Genomic DNA, 27869 nt, shown 5'->3' with positions numbered 1-27869 from the left:
AGGAGAAAAGGGCGACGGCCCGCCCGGGGTGCGCTCCCCCGCCCTACACCCGCCGGAGCGCTGCTGAGGGCGAGTCCGCGCTCCGGGGCAAGGTTCCTCTGTCTCAAGCCCCTGATAAAGGAGAGGCTCGTCTTTCCTCCAGGCGGGCTGCCCCAGCCACCCCACGGCCGGCCTGGATGTCACGGACGGCGGCAGTACGCGCTGTTCTGGCGCAGGGCGCGCCGTGCGTGGGCGAGGCCGCGGCAGCGAGGGGCGGCTTTTTCGCGGGTGGGCGCTCTAAAGGCGGCGAGCCCGCCCGTCCCCTCCTTCCCGTGCGGGCCGCCGGGGGGAGCTTCGCGCCCGCCTCTCCCCGGCGGCGACGGTTTGGACTCTCCGGCTCCGCTCGCCCCCTCCCCGCGGGTGCCCGCTTGGACTCTCCCGCTTCAGGCGGCTCCAGGCCTCGGGGGAGCGCGGAGGAGGCGGGGCGCCGGGGGTCACGTGACTCCCGCGGCGGGGCCGGGGCCGGCGGGCCGGTAGCGCCATGTCGCTGCGGGAACGGAGCCCAGGAGGCGCCGTGGAGGCCGGGGAGGAGGCAGCGGTGGCGCTGGCGGAGTCAGATGGACCGGAGCGGTGCCTGTCGCTGCTGCCCTGGGACCGTTTCTCGGCCTGGCTGCACTGTGTGTGTGTGGTGGGCTTCGACCTGGAGCTGGGCCAGGCCGTGGAGGTAGGGGCGGCGGCGGGAGCGCGGTGGCCGCCTGGCTCCGGCCGAGTGCGGGGCCCTGGGTGGGCTTGCGGGCACCGTTCCCGGCGGGGGCGGGCGGCTCTGCGGCAGGGCCCCGCCGGAATCGGGCACTTCCTCTGGTGCCGGTGTTGCACAGCAGCGGGGGAAGCTCGGCGGCGTTCGGAGAGAAATGTGATTGTGCAAAATCCCAACAGGCGGCTGGGGGGTGGTTCGGGGAGGGCTGAGCAGGCGGGGGGAGATTGGGGAGGGGTGTGGGGACCTTTTGCGCCTTTGCCCGCGACAGCTGTCACGGAGCCTGAGGAAAGTTTAATTATTTTCAAGCAATTGTTTTCATTATGCTGGTTGTCACGTCAGTGAGCCATTGTGAATGGTTCTCGCCTCGTGCCAAGATTTGTATTAAATACATCATCAGCTTGCTTTGCAGAAGGATGGTACTAATTTCCATGACATCGCTGTTAAGGATTTTAAGGGAGTATAATAATGATGTGAGCGCAAGTAGCCTTCATAATGAACAGTTTTCTCCAGGTCGCTAAGGTCGCGAATACCTTGTGTAAGTGTTAGAAGCGTTTTCCTTGCGCCGTTAAATGGGTGTCAAACTGTGATGATGCGTTAGGGATGCTGCCACGAACTGCAGGGTTTTTTAGCCCCCTGTTGCTCTTTGCCGTTTTGTGCAACAGGCAGACACCTACGAAATTGGATGTGGAACTGCCTTAGGGAACCGATTGGGCTGAAAAATAAACTAGAAAGAGTAAATAACACGGGATCGGTTTCACATCCTGTTTCACCAGGTTCGCCATATGACTGGACAGCAAACAGTGTACAGGGAAAGATGTCTTCTTTCTTCGTGGTTTTTTTTTTGTTGTTTGTTTGTTTAAGTGGTGTATGCATGAATGTTTGGCAGACTGGCCTGAAATTCAACTAAGTTATAGCTATTAAATATTTAAAATACATAACTGATATGCATTGTTGGCTGCAAGAGAAATGCAAATAGGAAACCAGCATACTGTGGTAATTATCTAAGTTATATTTGCTTGATGTTATAAGGTATTGTTAGCAACAAAGGCAAGAATTTATCTATAAGTTGTGATTTAAGCAGATAATGTGCTTGGTTAGCCACTGTCCTGTCTGCAAACAACTCTGTTAACAGTATTATTGATTTTAGTTGAATGGTTGCATGAAATGAAACTTAAAATGTCTACATAACTAAGGCCTGCATTTTTTATGTTGCTGCAGGAAGAATAATTAGCTTTTAGTTTCAATTGGTATCCTTAACAATTAGGTTACTTAACAGTACAGAATATTAAAAGACACAGAAATGCAAAGCAAGCATTTCTGTTGTTGCACACCCACACAAAAGATGATGTTTTCTTTCTTTCTTGGAAACTCCTTAGACAGAAAGAAGGAGTTCTGCAAATCTGCAATTCTAAAAGAAAGCTCCTATGACTGTGTTTGAGGGGAAGAGTTGCCAAGTTCTTACCGAAGTTATATTTCCTCCAGTAACCACATTTTTCAAGTAAATTTTCTTTCACCAAACAAATGGAGCTTTTTGTTTTGTTTCTTGTCCAGCAAGTTAGTTTATTATTTCTGAGGGAGGATAAAATACATGTAAAGGTCATTTAGATAGTGGAGGCAAACGTTTGGAAACTAGGTAGTGGTGGTCTCCACTAATTCTGCTTTTCTGTGTTTCCCTTGCAGTGTTGTCTTTTCCCCTTTGCTTTTGTGATTTGCTAGGCAGCTTCATCTTCAACACCTGATGATGATGAACAGCATGCATAGCAGTCACAGGAATGGTGTCCGTGCTCTTTTCTACTTGCATTTCTTTAGTAAGGTTGTTTGTAACATTGTGAAATCTGGTAAAACTTCACCTGGGCTGTGCTTACTTTCATTATCACCAGTCATTCTGACATGGTGGCCCATGCAGGTCGGAAAGGCTGGGCAGATGTGACAGGATAGAGGTAGCACTTACAACTGGTTTTTTTCCTCTTCCTTCGACTTCTAGGAAGATACACAGGCTAGTGAGGAAAAGAAGTATGAATTCATGTCTGGTCTGTGCTCCAGTCTTCTGGCTAGATGCACATCATTTCAGCGTCATTCAGCTGCTGAAAAAGTTATGTTTGAGTGTATTGCTTAGCCTAAGGTAGCACAGGAAAATGTTAAGAGATCAGTAAAAGATGATGATAGATTTACTAAATGTAGTATGCAGGTGTTCCACCCATATGCCTACTTCTAGCTGTAGTTATACTAATGGTGTGTTGTATGCCTGGGCATCACTGGATAGAGGACTGAGGGAAAAGGAAATTAACGGAATCTTTGCATTTATTTTGAATTTCCTTTGCTGCCCATTTTGGTAGTTTTAGTTGGGGGGGGGGGGGGAGGTTGAGGAAATTTTAGCTCAAATTTAAGTGTCTCAGGTTTGTCTGCTTTCCCATATTGCTCTTTTCTCACTTACTTGCGTGGTCACTAACTTTGTACATCCGGGTTTTTTAAATGATGGTGCTTCTGTGTCTTACATTGTGTTGCATCGTTTTTGATTTCTGCAAACATATTAAATAAATGTACTCTTTTTTTTTTTTTTTTCTATCAGTACAAAAGTCATGGCTTTTTGAGTATGTTCCTTGAGCTTTCACAGTTCCCAGCTCTCATTTAGGGCCAATGTTCGTCCTAAGAGTTAGTATTAATATAGCGGGTGGTTTGTGATTGAATTTTTATTACTCCCACCTAACTATCTGTTGCAACAGATTTCAGACAATAACATGTTACTGGCTTTCTGTGGAATGATCTACTGCATTTCATATGTACAAGTTAAATCTACAGGGTTTAATCTTGTTCTCCTTTGAGACCTGTTGCACCGAAAACCTCAAGCGCTCTGAATTTTTTCATGTAGCTGTATGGTCTCCAGCTGGCATCCAAAATGCCTTGTAAGGATGGATGATCAAGTTTGCTTGAAAGCATATGAAAAATAAGAACAGAGACATAATATTAATAGCTCAGCATTGAAAATAGCTTAAGGCTAGGCAGGGATTTAAGGGCTGTATAATAAAAGTATTTCATAGAAGCTTAGTGCTTACACCTAGTTTATTTTCAAATAAAATAATACTTTTTTCCTGTAGGTAATATATCCTCCACATTCAAAACTCACAGATAAAGAGGTAAGCCATGGTTGCTCTATAAGTATATAACTTGGTTTTAGTTTAGTAATTTCAGGAAATATAACAACTGTCTCTTCTTTTCCCCACCCTTTAGAAAACCAATATCTGCTATTTATCTTTTCCAGATTCTAATTCAGGTAAGTGCTTCCTTCACTCTGTAGTCATCTGTTTTGGACTAAGCTATGTTAAAAAAAAAAGATAGAATTAGACAGTATAAATTCGTGGTTTTAAATTAAATCCTTAAATGAATATCTTTAATATTACAGTGCATAAAAGTTGCAAATAATGTTCAATGTAAAACTGTGATTGTCTATATTGTGATAAGGTTGGATAACTCTTTTTAATTTTTTAATTTTTTTTTTTAATTTAAGTGAAATATCAGGAATGCGAATGTATAAGACCTTCCAAATGACACACATGCAGGTGTTTCAGAACACTTTACAAGTAAAGAGTGAACATCTTAATCTCGCTTTTAAACAAAGTAATAATATTATCATTGTAGAGAGACATGTAGGCACAGAACTTGAATGTTTAATAAAGCAAGTGGAAGGGACATGGAACCATCTTCTCATAAAGGAGTAAATGTGTATTTTCTAGATTCATAGCAGTGAAAATCACTTTTAAATTCAAAGGCATTTAGAAGAGTTGGAAAGGGAAAGCTAGACTATCTTTTATCTTCTCTATTCTTGATGCTTCTGTTGCTGTGTATGGTCCTGTTTGCTAAATTGTTCCTTAATCTAAACTTGCTGTTCTGCTGCCGGAGAGAAATTGGAGCAATGTGGCTGATGACTTGGACCACCTGCAAAGAGATATGGCAGAACAACAGACACTTCCTTTCACATTTATTTCTTTACAAAACTCAAAACCTTTAGTAACAGACTAGTCCCTTTAAGTGCTCTTACTCTGTGCTTTTGGTTGCTGTGCAGCATGACAGCTCTCATATGTGGTGATGCAGATGAGTGCTTTTTAGTATGTGTGTGAGCTCTCTCTTACATAATTTTACAAAATATCTTGCCTAATTTTTCCTGTTTGTCTTAAAGTCATTAAAATTAAGGTGTTTTCTCTGTTCTGGATACCTTCTATGTAAATAGAGGAAGAGCCTCATTCTGTTATTGGAAGAGAAGATGAGCTAACTGTATCTTATTACTCGTGTTTTTAATGGCCATAAATCTGTCCAACCTTCAAAAGGTGTATTGAAGGTACAAAATAATCCATTAGGAACAAAGGCTGATTTTTAAAAAAAGTTTGTTTTTTTTTTTTTTTAAATTAGAATGGTAGTAAAGTTATTTTAGACAGAATAGGTGTATGTATGGAGGGTTTTCTTTCAGCAGGAAAAAATACCATCTTTTTGCTTTTTGTAATGTCCCTATTGAGAACCTGTAGGTTCTTGATTGTTCTTAGTAGGCTGAAGTTTCAAATGATGTAAAGGGATTGCCTGTGTAAAACCTGCATTCTGGAAATCAACTGGGAGGAGTGTGTGTTACCCATTACAATTTATTTTTTCATCATAGGCCATAACATGAAAAGCTTTGTGCAGTATAGCAGTGAAGGCAGTTACTAGCTTGCATCTAAATTTGAGGTCAGTCTTTCCTAGGTGTTTGTGGATCAAAACATTAATTCATTTTTTTAATTTTTTTTACTTTTACAGCTACAAATAGTTATAATTCTAGGACTTGTACTGGCTTGAATTTAGGTGGAAAAATGGATTTAATCATGACACTTTTTGTGCTTTTAAGCTAAGTTTCCTAGTAGTTGTCTTTGAAATAATGCTTTTGCCTTTTCTGCGTGGATAGTTGAAGAAATAGACATTTAGCAATCTTTTCAAATTCTACTGGAAGAGCTTGTTAAGTAAGTAGCTGTCATATTCTGAATGATATTTCAACATATTAATAGTTAGGGGTAGTTTACTTTTAGATCTTCTGTGTATAGCTTTTTGTAATAAGGTTTTTTGTTGTTTGGTTTTTTTTTTTTCTTTTTGCTTTGCATGAAGGGAACTAACTATGAAAACTTGAGGCAAATATTTAGTGCTGTGTTATTGGCATATGCTGTATTTTTTCTTGTTACGATTGGATCCATATTGCTATGCACTTGCTTTAGTTAACTGTTCAAGCTGGATGGTTATCCCATCATACAGTGCTTGGCTACTTTTGGCTTTGTCGTGGTGCGTTGTATGTTTCCTGCTTCAAGGGGTTCTAAAACTCCAATCTGAATGCTGTAAACATACCAGTATTGATCTATGCTGCCAGTTGCACAGCCAGTGAATTTGACTGTGGGCTTGGGCTGTCTGGTTGCTGTAGCTGTATGTATGTGTCTGAAAGAGATGATGATGAAATTGAGCTTTTAAGTCTATTCAGTTACCTGGAGAATGGTGCTCTGCCTTACTGTTAGTCAGTTAGCACTGACAGGTGTAAGACAGGACAGCTGGGAAGAGTTCAGATGATCAGTAGTGACTTCATGATTTTTTTTCCTGGAGGTCTTTGCAAATTACGTCCAAAAGCTGTAAGAGCAAAGTACTAATGAAGAAGTTAGATTCAATATGGAGAAGCAAGCGTCCTTTGCCAGCTGGAAACTTAACTGCTGTAACAGTAGCTGTAAGTTTAATAGTAGATTGGTTGTTGTAGTCACTTACATGGACGTTTACATTCTTCTGGTGAAGACAGCCTGCTTACCACAGGTTGGAATGCTCAGGAGGTTGTCTTTCAACTGTTTCTGTTCATGTTAATAACGGTGCATTCCGAAGGGACTTGGGTGCTGGGTTTTTTTGTTTGGGTTTGTTTTTTTTTTGTTTTTGTTTTTGTTTTTTTTACAAGTTTGCTAGAATGAGTAATGTACCTGCATGTTCTTAAGATTGTAGCAGTCCCCCTTATCACTGTTCCTGTGAACAGCACGTTCTGTTCAGCTTATACAGCTTCTATTTCAACTAAAAGTTTTTTGGAGCTGCTTCTTTTTTAATAGCAGACAACATTTGTAATGGCGAGAACACAGCCACGAGAGTATCAGTGATACAAGTTCTGATACTTCAGTTCTCGTATTCCACCTGCAGAAAGTTTCTTTGATATCTGATACAAACTTATCCCAAATTTATTTTCAGACTGTAAATAGTCAATATACTTAGTTAGGTTTTTCTTTAAGAAATTAGTTTTTTTAGAAATGAAGGGAAACTTCACTCCTTGGGAGTATTACTGGGAAGTAATATTCTCTTTCACTCAGTTTCCTGCAGTTAATTTTGCAACTTTCAAAAACAGTGAGTGCTAGGCCTGCACGTGGAGTTACGAGAAATCAGCATAACACACTCTTATGGTGTGACTTAAGTATGAACTGTTTGGTATTGTAAAAAGGTTAAGTACAGTCCTTCAACAGAGAAATGAAGTGTGGTTAAGATAATCAGAACTACACAGGCAGACCAGTGAAATGTGTAATAACAGTAGGAGGACAGCCATTAGTAGAGCTGCTTAATGACATGACGGTCTAATAAACTCACTGTGAGGCAGAGTGAAGTTTTCTTGTTGAAGGTAGGCTCGCTCTTGTTGACAAAGAAGCCAAGTTGTTCGCTTACAAAAATAGGAATTATATAAGTGGTTGCAATAGTAGGACACGATAGCAGTGCAAGATAAATGCACCACAACTATTTTACCGCTTTGGCTCTAGACAGTCCTCATGTTAAACAAGGCTCAAACTCAGAATACATCTATATGTTGTTTATCTCTTCCCCCTATGTAGGTTGTCTTGGGGACACACAGTTTTGTTTTAGATTTCGACGGTCTCCTGGAAGGAAAGTCTCATTGTGTTGTTTTCTGGACCAATTGGATAGAGATCTACCGGTTTACTTAAAGGTTGGAAATAAGAAAAAAATGAAGTTAATTTATTCTGGGTAATCTTAATTTATGGGTCTTCATGCTTAAATTTAATGCTTGAAAAACAAAATTTCTGAACTGGATGTCCTGAAAGACAAAGCTCAGCAAACTTTTTTCTTGTAGCATGTTATTAGCATAGTAAATAACTAATAATTAGTTCAGTAAACTGTTCTTTAAGTTTTCTTACTGTGGGTTTTGGGCTGCAAGGAGTTAAATTGATGAGTAGACTTATTTTGTTACTGACGAGAAACCTGTAGATCAAATTGTAAGAATCATTACCTTGTTGGAAATCTGAAGTGCTTGATAACTTTTTAAAAAAAAAAAAAAATTGAGATGTCTCGCTCTGTTTCCACCCTTCATTTTTTGAAGGGTGAACAGTTACCTGAAAGAGTTAGTGGCCAGAAAGTTGTTCTGACGATGTTCTTATGGAATATTGAGGCCTTTAACTATGCTAGTGGGAGTCTGATTCTCAAGCTCAATTTAGATCTGTTCATGTGGCAAATACTTGTATTCCTGTTTGTAAGGAAGGATGAAGCTGATGTTTTATCTTTGAAATGTGAGTGTGTGGTTCCTTAATACACCAAGAATGTTTTATAAAAGTAATCCATTGAAAGGCTATTTATCTTTTCAAGTCAGAGCTTTAAGGTTTTTCCCTGCTAAAATCTTTTTACTGCTACTTTGCTGAGTAAAAAGCAAACTTGTGAGTGTTGATTTATTCCTGAGGAAATTAATTCTATTTTTACTTTGATGGTGTGTCAGGAAATGTAGATATAAAAATAGTAAAGCCAGAAGGCACTGCTGTTTCCACACACTGATGTTTTCTCTTTGAAGTACTTACTAAAAAAAATAATGCCAATAAACAGAGTAATCCTTCTAGTTCATTCTATGTAATCAAATTTTGAGCTTGCAGGGGAATAAGCTTTTAAAATGCATATTTAATGCTTCAGAAAGAAGGGCAGTATCAGGTTGTTGTATTGAATTTTTTCCTTTCTTCTGCAGAAGGATCCAGCGTATTACTATGGCTATGTATATTTCAGACAAGTTCGAGACAAATCATTAAAAAGAGGTTACTTCCAGAAGGTAATTTCAGTTCTTTTTAGGAAAAGATTAATGCAGAAATTAATTATTTTTCAATGACCTCAGAGGAGCAGGAAGACTATCTTGCTCTCTTAACTAAATTCATTGCTGATTTATAGTAAATTGGTCTAATTTTACGTCAGCTATACTATGTTCCAGGTGCAGTCAGAACAAAATATTTTTTTTTAATCTTAGAAACAAAAAGTTGGGAACTTTCAGGAGGTTGGTTTTTTTTGTAGTTGCCTATACTCAAATGTCTGGTTAGCTTGCAAGTATGAGAGAAATCACACTTGACCTTCTCTGAGGATAAGCAGTAGAACTGCAATAGAACTGAGGAAAAGGGTTAACTTAAATTTATATTTTTGTTTTGTTACTCTTTATTCCAGTCACTGGTCCTCATCAGCAAACTACCTTACGTCCATCTCTTTCGCACCATGCTTAAGCAAATAGCACCAGAATATTTTGAAAAAAGTGACGCTTTCCTGGAAGCAGGTAGTGATACTATTATGTTGTTCTGAAATAGCTCCTATAAAATTACATACTTATTTTGGAGAAATAACAAACAACACTCCCGCGTTCTAGTTTGCATCTCTATCCTCTGTAGAGTAGAGGGTTGATTCTTTAGCAAACTGGCTTGATTTCTAGATCACTGAACAGAGCTAACCTGCAGTTGAACCTGATGATCTTAAAGGTCTTTTCCAACCTAAATGATTCAATGATTCCCATTTTAGGTTATCTATGGGAGAGCTGAAGCTCCCCCCTAAAACATCGAGGATTTTGTCATATGTTTCAGAGCCAGCTGTTCAGCACAAGTAGCTGATGGCAGTTCTTAATTTACACTCTTTACAAATTGAGTCCTGGACATTCTGACAACTTCTGTTAAACAACTGTACAAATGTGATTTTGAGTGCAGGTTTTTTGTTTGGGTTTTGGGGGTTTTGGTTTTTGTGGTTTTTTTTTTTTTTTTTACCAGTGAGAAAATGCAACAGAGCAGCACTGATAACAGGTACTTCAGCCTTACTGTAGAACTTTAAAAGCCAGAGAGGGCCAAATGGGAAAATTATTTGCTCTTTCCCTGGAAGTGCTGTCGTCTTTTGTACTGTGTCTGCCCTATACAACATCTGTGTCTGTACTTTCACTGAGCAGCAATTTGTGGAAACCATTCTTGATGAAGGGATTGTATTTTTTAATCACCTGCAGATGGGCAGGGTTTTTTTACAGATTATATTATTAACAATATAAGGTCTGCAGAAACCACTGGAATTAGTAATTGTATTCAAAATCAGTTACAACAAAATGCTGAAAAACTTTCTAGTCAAGCTAGAAAGCTAGCTTTTCCCTCGACTACTTGTGTTTATCTGTTCTAGAGTAGCTAAAGTAAAGAAATGTGTGTGTTCTTTTTGGTGTTTCTTAATGTGTACTTTCATGATTTCTCATATAACATTTCTTCAACTAATTGTGAGTTTAGTTGCTAGAAAAAATAGAAGACAAGAGGATACTGTTTTATTGAAATGAAAGCCTTTATAGTTCTAACAAAATAATACATTAAGAATGTCAAAAAGGCTATAAAACTTCTTTAGAGTATAGAGTGATGAAGAGATAAGTAGGACTGTTTTGAGCTATCAGCACTAATTCAAAGTTCCAGGGTGCACACGGGTGACTACAGTATCATGGGTTATAGCATATAAAAACTAGTTCTAAATTACGCTCTTTTTCTTTAAGTTTGTAGTGATGTTGATCGTTGGCCACCACCAATTCCAGGGAAAATACTGCATTTGCCCATTATGGGTATTATAATGAAGGTAAATACTCCTGCACTTTTGTTTCTCTGAGGGTATTTTCCCCTCCGTTTACTGTATAGGTACTCACTGGATTCTGCCTTGTTTTCACCGTTTCATACTTGAGAACGGGAATAGATGTATACTCCACTCAGAGTGAAGGTCCAGAAGATCTTGATTAGGTTCCTTGACTGGGGAGAGGAGGATCTTTTGTGGTGCATAGGTTAATATTTAATTTTTGCAGATATTGAAAAGAGCTGTTTCAATACAACTACTAATTACAGTGTCTATATTTTCATTCTGGAATACGCATTTTAGGAGACTTTAATGCTAGTTATGTTTGTCAATCAAACATTACGTAACACTTCAAAATACTGAGAGTTAAGTTCCAGTCAATCATGTTGATGAAAATCATTCTTGTTTCTGAAGTTTGACAAGGAAAAAGCTCTTTTGGCCCACACACCAGAAATTAATTTCTTAGTCTGTTGATAATTTTGAGTGAAAGTGAAAAACATCTGAGGGAAACCTATTAGAGAAGTTATATCTAGTGCAGGGGGAGGAACTGTAGAAATTAAATGGTGGCTAAGAACTGAGCCTCTGGGAGCCATAGTATCTTCATATGAAATGCAATTACATGGATTTGATGGAAATACATTCTTAGCAGATACTCTCAAGTATATGGCTAGACACATGTGCATCACCAGAGATAGGAAGGAGAAGATTCTGAAGCTGTTCTGAAAGCACAGATTTAATAAAGCAATGTTCTGGATGCTGGATAAGAATGATGAGTGACATGTCTTGTTTGAGTATTGCCTGCATTTATCTCATCAGTCATTCTTATCCATAAGAGTTGAAGTTGTGTTCCTAAACTGAGTGAAGCCATAATTACCATCTTCAGTGTTACTGTCCCTGGTTTTTTACTCTGTTTGGGCAGTCAGATTAATTGTTTTGTATAAATTCTATCTGTTTGTGCACACTGGCTTCCACTATGATTCAATTTGTAGTACTCAAGGCTTACAGATGCCCTCTGTGAGGTCAGAAAAAGATACTTATGTTGTTCAGTGTATTTGAATTCTATGTCATCCCACCAGGATGTCTGATGTTTTAGGAGAGGATTTTTTCTAGAAGCAATTCTATACTACCTTAAAACCCCATAACCTTATTTCAGATCATTCTTTCCAACATTTAAGTGTATTTTTATTGACATTATTGTAATAGTTGTGACTAATGTTATCGATAGTCTTCTTGAACTGAAGTATAATTTTAATATTCTAATACTCAGTTTGCACTGTAGTACTACATAGTATTGCATATTGATTCCTGTAGCAACGATCTACAGTTTTCAGCAGTGTATTCATTGTTATGCGGGTGTTCTGTAGAGTAAGTTAAGCATCACACTGTACTATATCTTCTTTAAATGTTGAATCTTGTCTGTAAGTCAGCATTTTATGTCTCTGTTGAATTCAATACAAGGAAAAAAAAAGTCTGCCTTTCTTTTTCTTTCAAAGTTGCGGATTCCAACATACCGTGACAAGCCTGGAACAACACCAGTAGTACAGAATATGCACCAGGTAGAGATTAGATACTTCTGTTGTATATAGCCCCAAGAGGAAGCGAAATACCTGCCTTCATTCTTTGACTTTAAACTTGCTTATAAAAGATTAGTAGCAAATCCTCATATACTTTTACAATAATGAAATCCACAGTCTTTGAAACTTGGAGTGGAGGATTCTACAGTGGGATTCTTCATAGAAAAGGTATTCTAACCCAGTTACCCAGGTACTTTAGGAGAGGATTGTCCAGCTCCTGGGAGAGGGTAGTTGGCTGACACAATTACTGAACTTGAACATCCTTTTAATGCATGAAACTATACTAAACTGTATTTTTTTTTTTTTTTTTTTTTTTAGCTTGACTACCAAATTAAAAATCTTTAGCCATATAAGATGGATGTAAAACAAATCTATCTGTGCCTTCATCTGCTGCGTGGCTGTTGTAAAAAGCAGCTTCAGTGTTTTGAATCTTTTCTGGACTGAAAGTTGCTTGCCTATAAGTGGTGTGTGTTGGGGAAAATCTTGCTTTTAGCACACAGAAATAGTTACTTATGGAGATAATGTAGTGCATACTGCAGTAGTACAGTGGTGGTAAATAATCAGGGTATATACCATCTACTGTCTGTAAGCCTTCAAGGGAAACTATTTCATTTAATACCTAGGTATTCTGGTGACTAAAAAACAAGCATTGCGATGTCTTTTAGGCAGATGCTCAGATCTCTATGGCTTTACCGACTGTTCATGAAGTAGATCTTTTCAGGTAGGAGTTTGGACTGATTTATTCCTAGTTGTGAATTCCCACAAGTCAAAGATTTATGACGGTTCTGTAACACATATCTCATAGCTCACAAGCTAACTTTTGTCAGTATTGGTTTTAATATTCTTTTTCTGTAAGACTGGCTAAAAAAACAACTCAGACAACGTGCAGGCTGAAACTGCAATAAAGCAGCATGTTTATTAAATGCTTCATTTTACAGGAGTATTTTATATTTTTCAAATTATTATTAAATACTACTGTGGACTTCCTTTCTATCTAGTTCTTAATCAAATACATGTTTCTTCTGGTTATGTTAAGTGAATTAAAATACCTCAATCTGGTTTTAGGTGTTTCTGTCCAGTGTTCTTTCACATTCAGATGCTTTGGGAACTAGTACTGCTAGGAGAACCACTTGTCGTGATGGCACCATCACCATCAGAATCTTCAGAAACCGTGTTGGCACTTGTTAGGTAAATGTAGTGGAGCTTCCTAACTAATGACCAAGTGAGTCATTGTCGATTGCAGCTGCATGCAACTTCATTTGATCTGAGTATAACAAAGCATTGTAAATTTCAGATTTGCTTGGGTTTTTTGTGAAGTTTTCCACTGTATGCATACAACAAGTTTGTCTTCTTTCTACCTTGCAGTTGTATTTCACCATTAAAGTACTGCAGTGATTTCAGGCCATACTTTACCATACATGACAGTGAATTCAAAGAATATACAACTCGCACACAAGCCCCGTAAGTAAATCAAACTATGTTGTGACAGTGTTGCTCAAAGCCACTTGTAACCATAAATCCGTTTTAAGATACTGCTTAACTATTCTGAATTTCTATCATTAGAGAACACTTTTAGACTCCTTATTTATAAGATTTATCTTGCAGAGTGCAGTAGTTAGCACATTTTCCCTCAAGTTAGATAGGATAAAGAAGTTATGAAACAATGTCATAATTAAACTACACTTGAACTTCATAGGATACTTGTGTACAGAATAAGTAAAACAGCAAATATGAAAGTGGAAGAAAATTTTGCTTTTTCATAAGGGGTTGTCTATGCAATACCAGCTCCATAGTAGCTCCTTGGGAAATTGTTCTGTAATTGTTTTTATTTTTAAGCAATTACTAAACAAAGTGACTTATAGAATTCAGCATCCATAGAGCTGTTTTGTAAAGTTAATCCAGTTGGTGTCCTAGTTGAGACAGTAATTTTAAAAGTAAGTATCTCTTCACTAAATCTGTTAGAAAAATATTGTAAATAATTCCACATGTAAGAAATAAGACCACGAGTCTATAAAAACAATTATATTAGAAATTACTTTAAGGACACACTTCCCACCCCCCCTCCTTTTTTTTTTTTTTTTTTTTTTTTTTTTTGTTTTAAAATCCCACTCTTACATTGAGAGCATACATCTCCAGTATTTCTTATTACATGCTGTTTAAATATACAGCTTGATTCGGGAATTAAGTGCATGTGTTAGATTCACTGATGTTTTTATAAACAATTTTTTTTCTAGTGTGTGAACAGGCAATGGTTGTTGTGTTGGTGGGTTTTTTGTTTGTTTCATTGGTGTTTTCTACTGTATTTTTCCTCTTAACAAAAGTATTGCTAGAGATGGAGCAGTAGAAAAACATACAAACATAGGCATTATGTTAGCTTGTATTCCATGGGAATGGTTATACAGTATGTAATTTAATTTCTAAAAATAGTTCAATTTGGTTAAACTTCAGTAACTCATGCTTAAAAATTGCATCTGCTGCTCTGTAGCAAAATAGAAAGGTTGTTCAGTATGTACGTTAGTATTTGAAATAGAGCTATAATTGCTCTGGCTTTCTTATCGAAAACAAAAAAAATTGGAAAGATCGGAAAGAGGCTTTTAAAGCAGTGGCTCTGAGAAGGGGAAGAATCCAGATGATACAGATTCTGTTTATTTTATCACCTTTAGTGAGAGGGGAGCAAGGAGTATTTTTCATCTCAAAGTTTTGACTTATTGTGCCTTTTCAGAAATTACTTCAGTGGTTTCAAATCAGAATTGGTTCTAGTAAATACAATAGATTAAGGCTCCTAAAAGTGACCAAGTATCTTACCAAGTCTTGCTATTATATCACCAGAAGCAGTGAAACAATATTCCTCATTATTTGCTACTTGTTTACCTTGATCTGGAGACTTTTTTTTTGTGTACGTGTGTAAATGAAAGCCTTATTTGACTTTAACCCTCGATGTTTAGCCCTCCAGTTAGTGAAACAATGTAAATTTGTGTACATTGGTTCAAACCAATTGTATGTGAAACTTGCTTTTTGGTTCACGCAAAATAGGCATGAGAAAATTTAATAGTTGGGTGAAGTTAGGTTAAACTTGACCCATTCTTAGGGAGAAGGAGAGTGCATGTTGTTTGGGTTCTTTTGAGTCTCAGTTTGTTTCTTATGTTGATTCTTATGACATGACTGTGAAAAGAAGATAAGACAAAAACATCTTAAATTGATTTTCTCAGAGTACAACAAAGGAATCTGTTGAGACCTTTTTATGGACACTGGTCTTCGTCATTGTTTTGGAGGAGAGACTGTAAATTATGTATGGTAACACTGAAAAATCATGAACAACACTTGCAAATCCCAGTGAATTTAAATTAATAATGTAAATTAGTTTTAACAGGATTATAGAAGCAGCAAACAATACAGAAACTGAATTCAAATGAGTGGGGGAAATATATAATATCTGGAAGAAAATGTTTTCAGTTGAACATACTTGAACAGCAGGAGGACTCGGAAGTTATTTTTTTAGCGAAGGTTGAGTCAGTGACAGGCAAGAAAAGACTTCTGAGAAATGAATACGATTTCATGCTGCTCATTCTGAGGTGGAATGGATAGATGAAAATGGCTATTGCTGTAGGCCAGACTTTCTACTAAGCTACAGAGCTGCATGGTCTGATTTTTGTCCTATCTGTGAATGCCTAATGAGTTCATATACATATATATATATGTGTATATATATATATGGTTATAATTAGCAAGTGGAGGGAGGAATGAAAGTCAGAAATGTTTATAGGTTAACATAGAAATTGACGCCCAGTTGCTTCCATGACGTAGGTGGAAGAGTTGAATGGAAGTTTAAAGAAAGTTTACTTGTTGTTTCTCTCCCCACCTTGCCCTGAGAAACAGGAAACTTAAGAATGATGTATGGAAAGTGTTAAAATTTGTGACTTTTAAAACCAATCTGAAGAAATTATGATAACCTATTTTTAACGTGGCAGTTTGAATGAGGCTTGCAGTTATACTGCCTCCTTAGCTAACTTTTGCCTGTAAAGTGGATAGCAGCCATTATTCTGAAAAATATGTTGATATTTCATCATATTAGTGCTATAAATCCCAAATTCTGCATCCCTATGCTGTAGCAACAGCCCTGAGCTCTTACTAACTCTTGTTCTCTAGGGGTCCCTATGCATCCTCAAAGCCAGATTCCAAGCACAGAGTAGACCAAAAAAACCTGACAGTTGTGAGGTTGGGCACAATCCTGTTAATGTGCTTATACTTCATCACTTGATAACTGCTTTTTACCAAGAACACTGAAATGTTGTGAAGAAAATAGGGTATTAAGTGTCTTTTTTTTTTTTTAATCATGTCATCTGAGCAGTAGCTCTACTGAGAAGTCCCATACAAACAGCAGTCATGTTGATGTGCACATTGATGTACTGAAAGTTTGTTGTAATCAAACCTTGAAAAGTAGCAATTTCTCTTTCAAATATGAGTTAGATTCCTGCTCATTAAAAAAAATAATAATAATCAGATAATAGCCTGTTCTCATCACTGCGAATGGGCTGAATTTAGCCAAGAGTCTAAGCAGGTGACACTTTTATTCTCCACTACCATTTGCACTTCAAGATACATCTGTCTTGCTATTTTCTAAAACTTGAACTTTGATAAATACTCTGTGCTTTTATGTGCGACTTAAAGCGTAGCTTATAAATACAAAAGGAAAATAATTTCAGGTTAAGAATTAGTCGGCTTCTGTTCATTAAGACAGAAGCTCTTATTGTCATGTTTTAAACATTGTCATTCTTTTTCTAGACCATCTGTCATTCTAGGGGTGACAAATCCTTTTTTTGCTAAAACACTTCAGCATTGGCCTCACATTATCCGAATTGGAGATATTAAACTTCCAGGTAAAGTACAAATATTTTCTACAATCCTGTGTGACAAGATCTAACTGTGTGCTTACTTATTTGCAAACATATGTAATTTAGTCCAGTTAATTTATTTTAACATTAACCAAATCCTCATGGATTTAAATCTGTCAAGTGAAATTAGACTCTTGAGTACTGTCTTGTATTGCCAATTCTAATGTATTAAATGGAAAAGATAGCAATATTCATTAGTAATAATGTTTTACCTTTCACACAGTCTATTTTTTTATCTCTACCATTAAGGTATTAAAATGAAAAACATCGTTTATTGCTGATGTTAATTCTAGGATGAGTAGAGTGTAATAAATCAGTCAGCAAGTGCCTAGAAAGTAAAACCCATGTGATAGCTAAGTTTGAATGTTACAATAATATAAAAAGTTGTTTGACAATATTTTGATAGTATCTTTCTAATCTGGCAATATTCAAGTAATTATTAATTGTTCAAGTTGGGTTATTTCTTTACATGATTGAGTAGAATTTTAGTGTAATTTTTAGATAACACATCAGTTGCTAGCCTGTAATAAAATACTGCAGTACTCTAATTATTAGATGAAATTCTTGAATGCAGCTGTTGTGACAGGTTTAGTATTCTGTTCTGAAAATGGGAATGCATAAATATCCAGTTAGGATAATACACAATGAAATTCATTTTTGTAGAATAAGTTAGGTTCAGTTTCTGAATATACTGCATTAATTAAGGATTACGTACTGTATTCAGTATAATTAGGCAATATTTTGGTTTACTTCAAAATATAATGCCTGTCCATGCTTCATAATGCCTTTGGGGGTTTGAGGTTGTGTGGGGAGGAATTAGCCAGCTGCTGTGTAGTTAAGGTTTGGAAAATAAAGTCTTAATTAAACTATTAAACCTCTGTAAAGCTGTATGCACAGATGGCCTTCAAATTTGATATACAGTTTCAGGTATGAAATTCTGAAGTTTTGATGCAGCTATGTGAAATGCTTAGTCAGGAACTTCTAGAGATGTATCTATCTGACCTGCCATTAAAAATATAAGTTTTATTTCTTTAGGAATGAAGAGAGGGCTTGTGATTTTTTTTCTTTGTTGAGTTTTTGTAATTTTCCTTTTCTCCCCACTCTGAAGTTTCAATAGCAGTTTATACTGTTACCTTTTCTGAAGTCGAGCATCCAGCTAGATCTAAGAGGAGGGCTCTGCTGAGGCTGCAAGATTGTTAACAGGATTTAGGGTCTTCTGGCTGGAGAAGGATATATTTGAAAAACAAATGAAAAAACTTTAGTTTGGCCTGTGGAGAAGGAGACTTAAATTCACTTTCTTACAAGATATATTACATGGCTACTTTTTAAATTTCTTACATACAATTTTGATTTTGGCCAGGGTACTAAAGATTTGTTCCTGAAAGCATTTACCCTAAGGGGAGCAAAGGAAGATTGAATAAAATTTGAAATTAATGAAACGGTCATTCACTGCCATATAGTCAGTGTTTTTCTTTGGCTGCTTTGATTCAGGTCATCCTTTGGGGTTTTTTTGTTTGGTTTTGAGGTTTTTTGTTGTTGTTGTTCTTTTTCTTTTCAATAGGGAACCCTTATATAAAGTGAAAAACCTGTATGCTGCTGTTAGTATGTTTACTGGATGTTTCTGGATATACACTTGGGTGCTTGTCAGTGTTTCTACTGCTTCTGACAATATTAAAGTGTCTTCTAAATAAAAGTATCCATTTCTAAAAATCAGTGTAATGGTTAGCACATTGACTGTAGTATCTAGTAACAGGGATGGAGATTTCAAGTAAGGTGTCTTTAAATGTTTTGGCAGGTGAAGTTCCAAAGCAGGTGAAAGTGAAAAAACTGAAGAACCTAAAAACTTTGGACTCCAAACCTGGTAATAAGTTGCATTAAAGTTAAATTACCAGTATTTTAATTTTAAAAAGCATATCCCATTTTTCCTTTGGCTATATGCTGCTTTTTTTCTTTAGGTGTTTATACCTCTTACAAGCCGTACTTGAACAGAGATGAAGAAATCGTTAAACAGTTACAAAAGGTAATACTGCAAGTCTCTTTTTAGTGGAAATTGTTTTGTGTACTGTTGTACAGTGTTTTCATTTAAGGCTGAGCTCAGTGTAACTGAAATTAAACTAGGTTTTGATTCCTTTGCCCCAGTTCATAACTGAATAGATGGGTATACACCCTCATTGCAGAAGAAAGACTGCTGCCTTGTTAGCAGTTTCTGTAACAACATGAATGGTAGAACTCAAAAAGTTATCTTAATAATTTAGAGAACTGAAGTGATTGATCGGTTCATCTGTTCTGGGTTTTCCACCCTCTCCTATCCACCTCTAGTCTCTTTGATCTAGAAATCTCGCACATGAGGTGTATAATAATCAGAACTTCCAAACTTCAACTGATTTGTACAAGTTTTTAATAGAAATTTTTCTTTCCTTGACTTTCTTGACATGAAAATTAAAAATTGGCAATTGAAGGGATGAGTATCTGTGTACAAGAACTTGACGCTATTGCTTGCCTTTCATGGTTCAGGGTAGGGGGTGTTATGCGTAAGTTTATGGCAAATGAATACGGAAACACTGGAATAAATATTATTTTATAAAAAATACCACAACTATTTACATATTTTGAGGTAACAAGACTTATTGTGATATTTTCTATCTTTTTTTTTAAGGGTGTACAACAGAAACGTCCTACAGAAGCACAGAGTGTGATTCTTCGGCGGTATTTTTTGGAATTGACAGAAAGCTTCATTATTCCATTAGTAAGTTCTTAGACTAATCATGTTTTTACATATGTAATATGGAGTGGCTTTTTTGGTGTTAGCCTGACTGAATGAGTCCAGTAACACTGGGTCTGGTACTGTTCAACATCTGGATGACAGGGCAGCATGTTGCCTCAGCAAGTTTGCTGATGGAACAGAACTGAGGGGAATGCCTGATACACCAGAAGGTTGTGCTGCTCTTTGAAGGGACCTCAGCAGGCTGGGGAAAGGGGCTGACAGGAACCTCATGCAGTTCAGCAAAGAAACAGCAAAGTCGTGCACCTAGGCAGTAGTATATACTGGGGGCCACCAGGTTGGAAGGCAGCTTTTCAGAAGAAGATCTGGGGGTCCTGATGGACATGAAATTGAACATCAGCCAGCAATGTGCCCTTGAAGCAAAGAAGGCCAATAGTATCCTGGGCTCCATTAGGCGGGGTACTGCCACCAAGTTGAGGGAGGTGATCCTTCCCCTCTATTCAGCCCTGATCAAGCTATACCCGGAGTATCATGTCCAGTTCTGGGCTCCCCAGAACTAGAGAAAGATGGAGCTACTGGAGAGAGTCCGGTAAAGGTCCACTAAAATGACTGAGGCTCTGGGGCATCTTTCCTGTGAGGAAAGGCTGAAGGAGCTGGGACTGTTTAGCTATTTCAAACACTATGGCTATTTCAACACTTAAATATCCTTGGGGAAAATTGCATGTACAGACATCTTTACTAGATCATAAACTCAAAGATGAATGTGAGAAGGCTTTGATTATTATCCTCATGCTGTGTCTTCCTTAGAGGCAATAAATTCAGCTTCTAGATCTCTGGTGACTGCAATGATCACGTACAGTACTGCTCTTTCCCTAAGCCTTAGGTTTTAGAGTGTAAGCCATTTTCATGATGATCTGCCATTTCTCAGTCCTGCTCTGCTGGGCCATAAACCAGACACAGTTATACATTGCGGGGAACATCCCAAAACAACAGGGAAAGCTTTCAGGGTTTTGGTTTTTTTTGTTTGTTGGGATTTTTTGTTTGTTTGTTTGTTTTGATTTTGGTTTTGTTCCTTTGCAGTCAACCTCAGAGCGTCCAGTTTTTGTTCTAAACTACAGTAGAGATGAGCCCAGCAATCTGAAGGTTCCTAGTGAGACTAGTGGAATCTAATACCTTCAACCATAATTTCTGTTCAGGAATTTTCCTTCTGATTTTTTTTTTTGTTTTATCTTTGTCTGTTAGTGATAAGCTGGTTTGGTTTTTTTCTCAGAGTTTCATGAGACTGGTTCCTAGAGAGCAAATCTCAAGACTTTCTGTTTTCCTCCCAGCAGTTTCTATATGCTGTTCCTGTAAAAGAATGATTCTCAAAGTTTGCTTTATTGGGTGGTGCTTTCTTCTGATTTTAGGTGTGATTAAACAGATTCTGAGGAAACTCTGCAAATTCAGGTGACTCTAGAGGATGTTACTACCATTTTACAAAGGGGAGACTATCACTGAATGTTGACATACATCTGCTTTACATCAGGGCATCGTACAGAGAATAGTTTTTCAGTGGATCGGGGTATTTTCTTGTACAACATCATGCTGTTTTGGAAATGGTAGATACCTGATGTTTTGCTCTCTAAACATGGTACTTCACCTGTTCAAATCTCTAAGCCAAAGTCAGGGAGCAAATTTTGTCTGATTTCTAACCAGTCAGCAGAGTTTGGAATACTTAATGTTCAGGGATTTATGTTTTTTTTTCTTCTGAACAGAGATCTCAATTTGCTGGAACAAATTTTAAAATAGGAATTTATATCTAATAGTGAAAACTTACCTGTCCTGTAAATTGAAATCCTGCTGTAGTGTTTGCAGGCTCCTGATACACCTTTATGCTGACAAATGAATATGATGTTTAGGTTGCTGAATCCGTGCATATTTGTAGGCTTTGACTTGCATTGAAATGGAAATTTGTCATCTGTTTTCTAATTTGTGCATTAAGGTAATGATGAATATGTTCTAATATGCTCTTACCTAGCATTTGGAGGTATTAAGTCCGAGTAATGGTGGACTTCACCAACCCAGAAAGTTCTATGTGATTTTTCTGGGCAAGTGCTTAAAACTGGGAAGTGATATGTCAAGCATTGGATATTTACATATCAGCTGCCCCATTCTGAGCTCTCTGAACACTTTTTGTGGATGACCTGAACTTTTCATCATTTTAGAGTACGCATGATCAGGTCCAATTTCTGTCTGCAAGAACTGGGCCATCCCTAGACACTTGTTTTTCCTTCAGTGTTAATGATTAGAGGAGTTTTTCCTTAAAATTTGGTTTTTTCTCTCCTGTTCTTTTGAGACAGAATGGGCATGTAGGGTGAATCTAAAACCTTTGCTTGCCATTCCCCCCCATCTTGCTCAAACTTCAAGCGAAAAACTTAACATATTTTCTGTCACAAATTTTAAATTTACAGAGTGAAGCCACCCTTTTTATTCTCTGTGCTTCAGTAACATTATGAAAAGTCTATTTCTGTCTTTTGAAAAAACAAAGGAACTGAAGCTAATTATGTTCAGGGATCAAAACTTATGGCCATTTGCATACAAACACTTTCAAAATGTAGTAGCTTATATTGATGTGCTTGTGTGAGCTGGCAAGGTGGAGCTGCTTCCTCTCATCCGACCTTAAGCTTCAGCAGTGGCCTTGCTGAGAAATGTCTCCACCGCCGGTATGTTACCTAGCCCACTGGGGCTCTACCTGTGCCTTTGCCAAGCGTTGCTACTGCAGAGATGCCCACAGCTGATACAGTGTTTTGTAGGTTAGTTCTGCATTTAGTGTTTGCGTGAGGAACTCTGAAAATCACTTCCAAATACTTGATAGAATGTGAGATTTCTGTTTGGAACCACTTGTGATATGAAGGTACCCGTGGACTGTCACCAAAGAAATGAGAGATTGTTTCCTAGTGGCTGGAGTTCAGGATATATATATATATATATATATATTCCATGTATTTGTTTGCTTCCTATCCTCCTTTCCCTCATGTCCTTCTTGAATCTTGCTGATGTAAAGTTCTATAGTTGGGAAGTACAAATGGTATTAGATAAGCTCCTTGTTACGCTCTCATGTGGTAAATATGCATGACCACACCCTGTACCAATACTTAGAAGAGAAAATGCTGTGGTCACAAGTGATAAGTAAACATACACGTGGACAGTGTATCTTTAATATCGGTTATGCAACCAACCTTTCTTTTGCCTTTCCTTAGGAACGTTATGTGGCAAGCCTAATGCCTTTGCAAAAATGCATATCACCATGGAAGGTAAGGAAATATTATTTGAATGAGCTATAAATTGGTGAGTAGAGAAAATAGTTATGGTATGCTAATCTTTCTTTCCATAGAGTCCACCACAGCTGAAGCAGTTTAGCCAAGATGACTTCATGAAGACACTGGAAAAAGCAGGACCACAGCTCACATCAGGTTTAAAAGGAGACTGGATAGGACTTTACAGGTCATTTCTTTCATCAGCATAAAAAAATAAATTATATCAATGAAGACAAATGAGTAATACAAATGCTCTTCTCCTGAGCAAACTTATTATTGATTTGAGTAAGACTTACTTTTAGAATATATGCTTTAATAGGAATTTATAGTGTTCAGTATACTTTACTCGCTTAAATCTGTTTCTCTGTAATTTGTTAATGGCTTTCGTAAGATGCTACTAATACCATAGGTCTCTATACCAGTATTATTTGTGGTTTTATTTCTGGTTCTAACTTGAATTCTCCTTCCAATCAAACACACAGATAAAAATCAGGTTATTTCAGACTGAGCCTTGCTTTTTTCCTGACAAAATTCCTGATCATTATTGTCTTTCAGACCCTTTGAAAGTAAACAGAGAACGGGTCCTAATATCTTCTTCAACCTCAATTTACATTTAATGATATAGAATAATTACATTTAATGATATAGAAAACAAAGTATTATCAAAATTGTAACTAAAGTATAGAATGTGTTTTGTTTTGGTCTTTTACCAGGCATTTTTTGAAATCGCCCAACTTTGATGGTTGGTTTAGGAGCCGGCAGAAAGAAATGACGCAGAAGTTGGAGGCCCTTCATTTAGAAGCACTCTGTAATGAGGTTAGAAAAATGTGTGATTATATTTATCATCTTGTAATAAAAATATATTCTCCCTCAACTCAGGTTTTACTCCTGCTGTTTTCATTGGTTGAACATGAAAATGTTGACAATTTTGTCAAGTCAGGTCTAGTGAAACATTAATTTGTTAACGAAGTACAAGCTAGAACTAACATAGTGAAAGAGAACAATATGAAATGCAGTTCATTTCTTGTTTTGTAACAACTGTCATCATTTGTAAAAAGTACCTTTAGTTCTTTTTCATTTTTGTTGTGTATTTTGAAATTGAATAGCCCTCCCCCTGGGAAAAAAAACAAACCACAATGTTTTTCCTCTTACTTGATAAAGATATTCCATTCAACTTCCTTCCTTGGTGTTCCAACACATTTTTAGATGCGATATAGTTTGTAGCTTGGAAGGTATAAACTTGGTGAGTACCATAGAAAATTGACAACTAATTAGATATGAATAGTAAATAAGCCTACAACCAATCCGTAGTAACTGGAAGCTGAAAAGTGAAATCTGTTTATTGCTCTATAACAAAATCCCACATAAATGATTTTATGTTATAAGATCCATTCTTTACCTAAGAAGCTGAAGCGGGTATCAGTATAATTTGAGTTGGAACAGCTGATAAAGAAAGGTACTACAAGAGGAGAAGAGATTGTACAGCTAAAGAGGGAATAGGGAGAACAAAAAGATAAGTCAACGCCACGGCTTTAATACAAACAAAAAAAAAAAGAGACAGTTATTTTTAAAAAGCCATTGATTTTTTTTCCGTTGGCTTGTCAATTCCCAAACAGTACATTGTAGCAACCCAAATAGATGGATCAAATAGAGCAGCCCAAATAATTTTCAGAGCAATAGTTAGTCAATTATATCACCTAGAATCTATCCAATTGTATTTTACATTAACTTTATTGCAAAGAAAAGGGAATGTGTTGCAGATTTATGACTAAGACTGCTCTGTATTAGCTTTTTCTTTTGATCCAAGTGTTAACATCTTTCTGTAGATGAGCAAATATATTAAATAGGTGAATAGGAAAGGCGTAGGGGAAGGGAACTTCCATAAGAAAATTCACTTTAATTACTGTATTTTAGTTATCGACTATGTGATCTCCTTTAATGCCCTAGAAACAAGAAGTGCTGCCTGGCACTGTTCTAGTATTCCATTGTGCTGGCGGATCTGATTTGGTAAACATTCCCTCACATTTTGCATTGTAGATGCTATTTTTGAAACTAAGCCTGTTTGGTATGTTTTTAAAATTATTATTTGTTTGTATTGTGTTTGTGTCCTGGTCTCCTGTTTTGCGAAGTCCTGGGCAAGTACGCAAATAAAGCAGATTTTGCAGTTCACAGTAGAGACAGTACATGAGTGAAATGAGTTTAGTAAATGGCATGAGAATAAGGGAAAGGAGAAGACCCATTCTGAGCAGTAGGTGTAAATTAATACTACTATTGAAAATTATGTATGTGGCCATAAATATTTCAATGATTAATTTTTATTCTTTCAGAACTTAGTTTTCTGGAGTCAGCAGCATACTGAAGTAGAAACGGTGGATCTTGTCTTAAAGCTAAAGAATAAACTGGTAAGTAACTGAATCTAACATGGCTCAAATGTGCCTGACTTAACTAAATAAAAGTATTATATAGTTGTGTTTACAAGTACTTAAAACACTTTTAAAGATCTAGGTAGCTCAAGGAATCAGTCATGGAGGCTTTTAATACAAAACTAGTTCATTTCAGCCATGACTGAAGAGTTAGCTAACCTCCCAGCTATGCTGAAAGCATTACACTGATTTGTTTTTTTAAAACTAGTTGTAACTTTGTGACTGATCTGAGTGGGAGCAAGGCTGAATCCTCAGAGAAGCAGAAAACCAAGCTTTCTTGCGATTAACAAAAGCTCAAATTAGTGTTAGCTCATGCTCTTGTGTGGTTGTTGAGGAAACCTGCTGTTGTCCAGATGCCTACTTAGTCAGCAAATGAGGAATTTATTTGCCAGATTTGCTAATATGTCACCTTTGGTGTGTCTTAAGCTAAACTTGCATTTTTAGTAGAAATCATGTTTTATTGTACCTTTGCAGTTGCAGGCTGTCAGAGAACAGCTTCCTGTGAAAACTGACATACTGAAAAAGCTGCAGACACACATCAATGATATTATACTAACACTTCCAGATGACTTACAGGACATCTTGCTCAAAACCGGCACAACGTGATTTATACTGGGCTGCTTTTGTGCAGAAAACAAAAGGCAAGTGTAGTTTCACAGAAGACAGTGGCTTACCAACTTCAGAACACAGCTCTAAATAGTATATTCACACTACGAAGGGACTATACTAATAGTATAGCCCACTATACTATTTTCACTGTATTTTTCCACTTAAATACCAATGCAACTAAAGGAATTCCTGTGTCTTATAATGTTTTAAATAAGTGCTCTTAAAGGAATATCTGTGGGCATATGAAACTGTACCACAGCATAGGACCACGGCGCAGTGCTGGCATTGCAGAATGTTTTCTAATTGGTGCTGCTATACCCAATCCTGTTAACTCAGGGGTACGCAATATCGATCCTGTACTGTCCTGTTGATGTTGATCTGATTGCTTTTCTTTCTGTTTCGTTGTTTGTTTGTTTGTTTTTTCTATTTTAGTTTTCATTTAGTAATAAGCCCAACTGGCTTGGTCAGAATATATTATAGTTGAGGTATTTTACTTGTAAATCATTGCTTTCAAAACTGTTTAAGGAACAGCTGAAATAATCCGGTCAGTTCTTAACTTTTTTCCTTCTTACCATCTTTCCAAAACCATATTCATTTAGCATCTTTAAAGAAGAGAAGGCAGCTGACAAAAATTTCCTGAAAAGAAGTCTCCTCCATTCAGTGTCAGCTAATTAGGGTGCTCTTACTCACATGCCTTAAATATAAAGTAATTGTGTACTAATTAGTGGTTTTAAACTGCTGACATTCAGGATTTAAAGTGGATCACTAGTGTAAATGTAAATATGCAGTATTCATCACAGGAAATAAACACAGTGGTGTTCTAATATGGATTGTAAAATTGGTGATTTCAGTAGAGTTAGCTGATACAGTCTGTTTCAGTTGGACATCATGGCAGTCAGCCCCTGTTTATAATTTTTTTTATATTTTTTTACTTTTTTTTTTTTACTTATACCAGGAGGGTTTTTGAGGAGGTAATGGGGCTGGAGGGAGATGTTGGCCTCAGCTGAAAAAAAGCCTATGGAAAGGTCAAACTGTGGCAAGAAAAGATTGTAGCACGAAATTATTCTCAGTATATGCATATTGCAGACATGCATAAAGAGTAATTTTATCTTGCATATTAAGCAACAAGAATGTGATGTTTATCTTCTTGAACAAGCTTCAGTGGTATATAAGAACTCAGCTGCTCCACATGCAGTGTTGTATTTTGACCAGTTTCAAGTAGAATAAACTTAATGGCTTAGTGTACATAGAGCATACACTTTTATATGACAAGTGGATCACAGTTGAAAAAAAAAATTCTGCTTTTGAGTGCTTGGGTAGAATTTTTAAAACTTACAGCATAATCCTGCTATAAGAATATGCTTTTGTATGATAAATATTTCATACCATCTTTCTAAAAATGTCTTATTTAGATATCAAGTGTCACAACGGTATTTTTATGGAAATATGTATTTTAATACTGTTTATGGTTTGTATACAATTACTCATGACCAAAAGTTTACTGTATCTATTATGTGACTTAAACTACACCACTTCAGCATTAATGTCTAACTTGCAGATTTTTGTTGCGCACACTGATGAACAGCATTTCTAATCCAGAAATTAATAAGTGGCCGTTCTAATACTAAATTATCTTAAATATTTAACCTGGAGCACTGTGTAGTTTCTTGGAACCATGTAAACTGGTAACAACTATGATAACTATCACATGGCTGCAAATATGTATTTTTGTAAAAGAAAATAAAGAGCTTGATTTTTA

The 27869-nt window shown here is 37.1% G+C and overlaps 1 protein-coding gene and 1 long non-coding RNA gene across 3 annotated transcripts; one reads left to right on the top strand and one right to left on the bottom strand.

The window, feature by feature from the left end:
- Window positions 1-517: 517 nt before the first annotated feature.
- DENND6A (DENN domain containing 6A) lies at window positions 518-27869 on the top strand. 2 transcript variants are annotated; one of them, XM_086755239.1, is made up of 20 exons: window positions 518-703; window positions 3832-3870; window positions 3965-4007; window positions 7591-7703; window positions 8724-8804; window positions 9188-9293; window positions 10524-10603; window positions 12088-12150; window positions 12834-12889; window positions 13234-13356; window positions 13534-13629; window positions 16951-17045; window positions 18856-18921; window positions 19016-19080; window positions 19717-19806; window positions 23022-23075; window positions 23156-23265; window positions 23792-23894; window positions 25406-25480; window positions 25976-27869. In XM_086755239.1, exons 1-20 carry the CDS (start codon window positions 521-523, stop codon window positions 26105-26107), a joined length of 1773 nt encoding a protein of 590 aa, XP_086611365.1. In that variant the 5' UTR covers window positions 518-520; the 3' UTR covers window positions 26108-27869. The 2 variants fall into 2 exon arrangements, with proteins under 2 accessions (XP_086611365.1, XP_086611366.1); XM_086755240.1 differs by lacking the exon at window positions 13234-13356.
- Window positions 4021-23858, bottom strand: LOC147599528 (uncharacterized). Its single transcript, XR_015259520.1, has 3 exons — window positions 23789-23858; window positions 6229-6367; window positions 4021-4669 (listed from the first exon to the last, which is right to left on the bottom strand). It is a non-coding gene; the product is annotated as an uncharacterized LOC147599528 (long non-coding RNA).

The sequence above is a fragment of the Chlamydotis macqueenii genome, chromosome 10 (assembly GCF_036417535.1).
Source record: "Chlamydotis macqueenii isolate bChlMac1 chromosome 10, bChlMac1.mat, whole genome shotgun sequence".
Taxonomy (NCBI): Eukaryota; Metazoa; Chordata; class Aves; order Otidiformes; family Otididae; genus Chlamydotis; species Chlamydotis macqueenii.
This window is presented reverse-complemented; position numbering and strand designations above follow the sequence as displayed.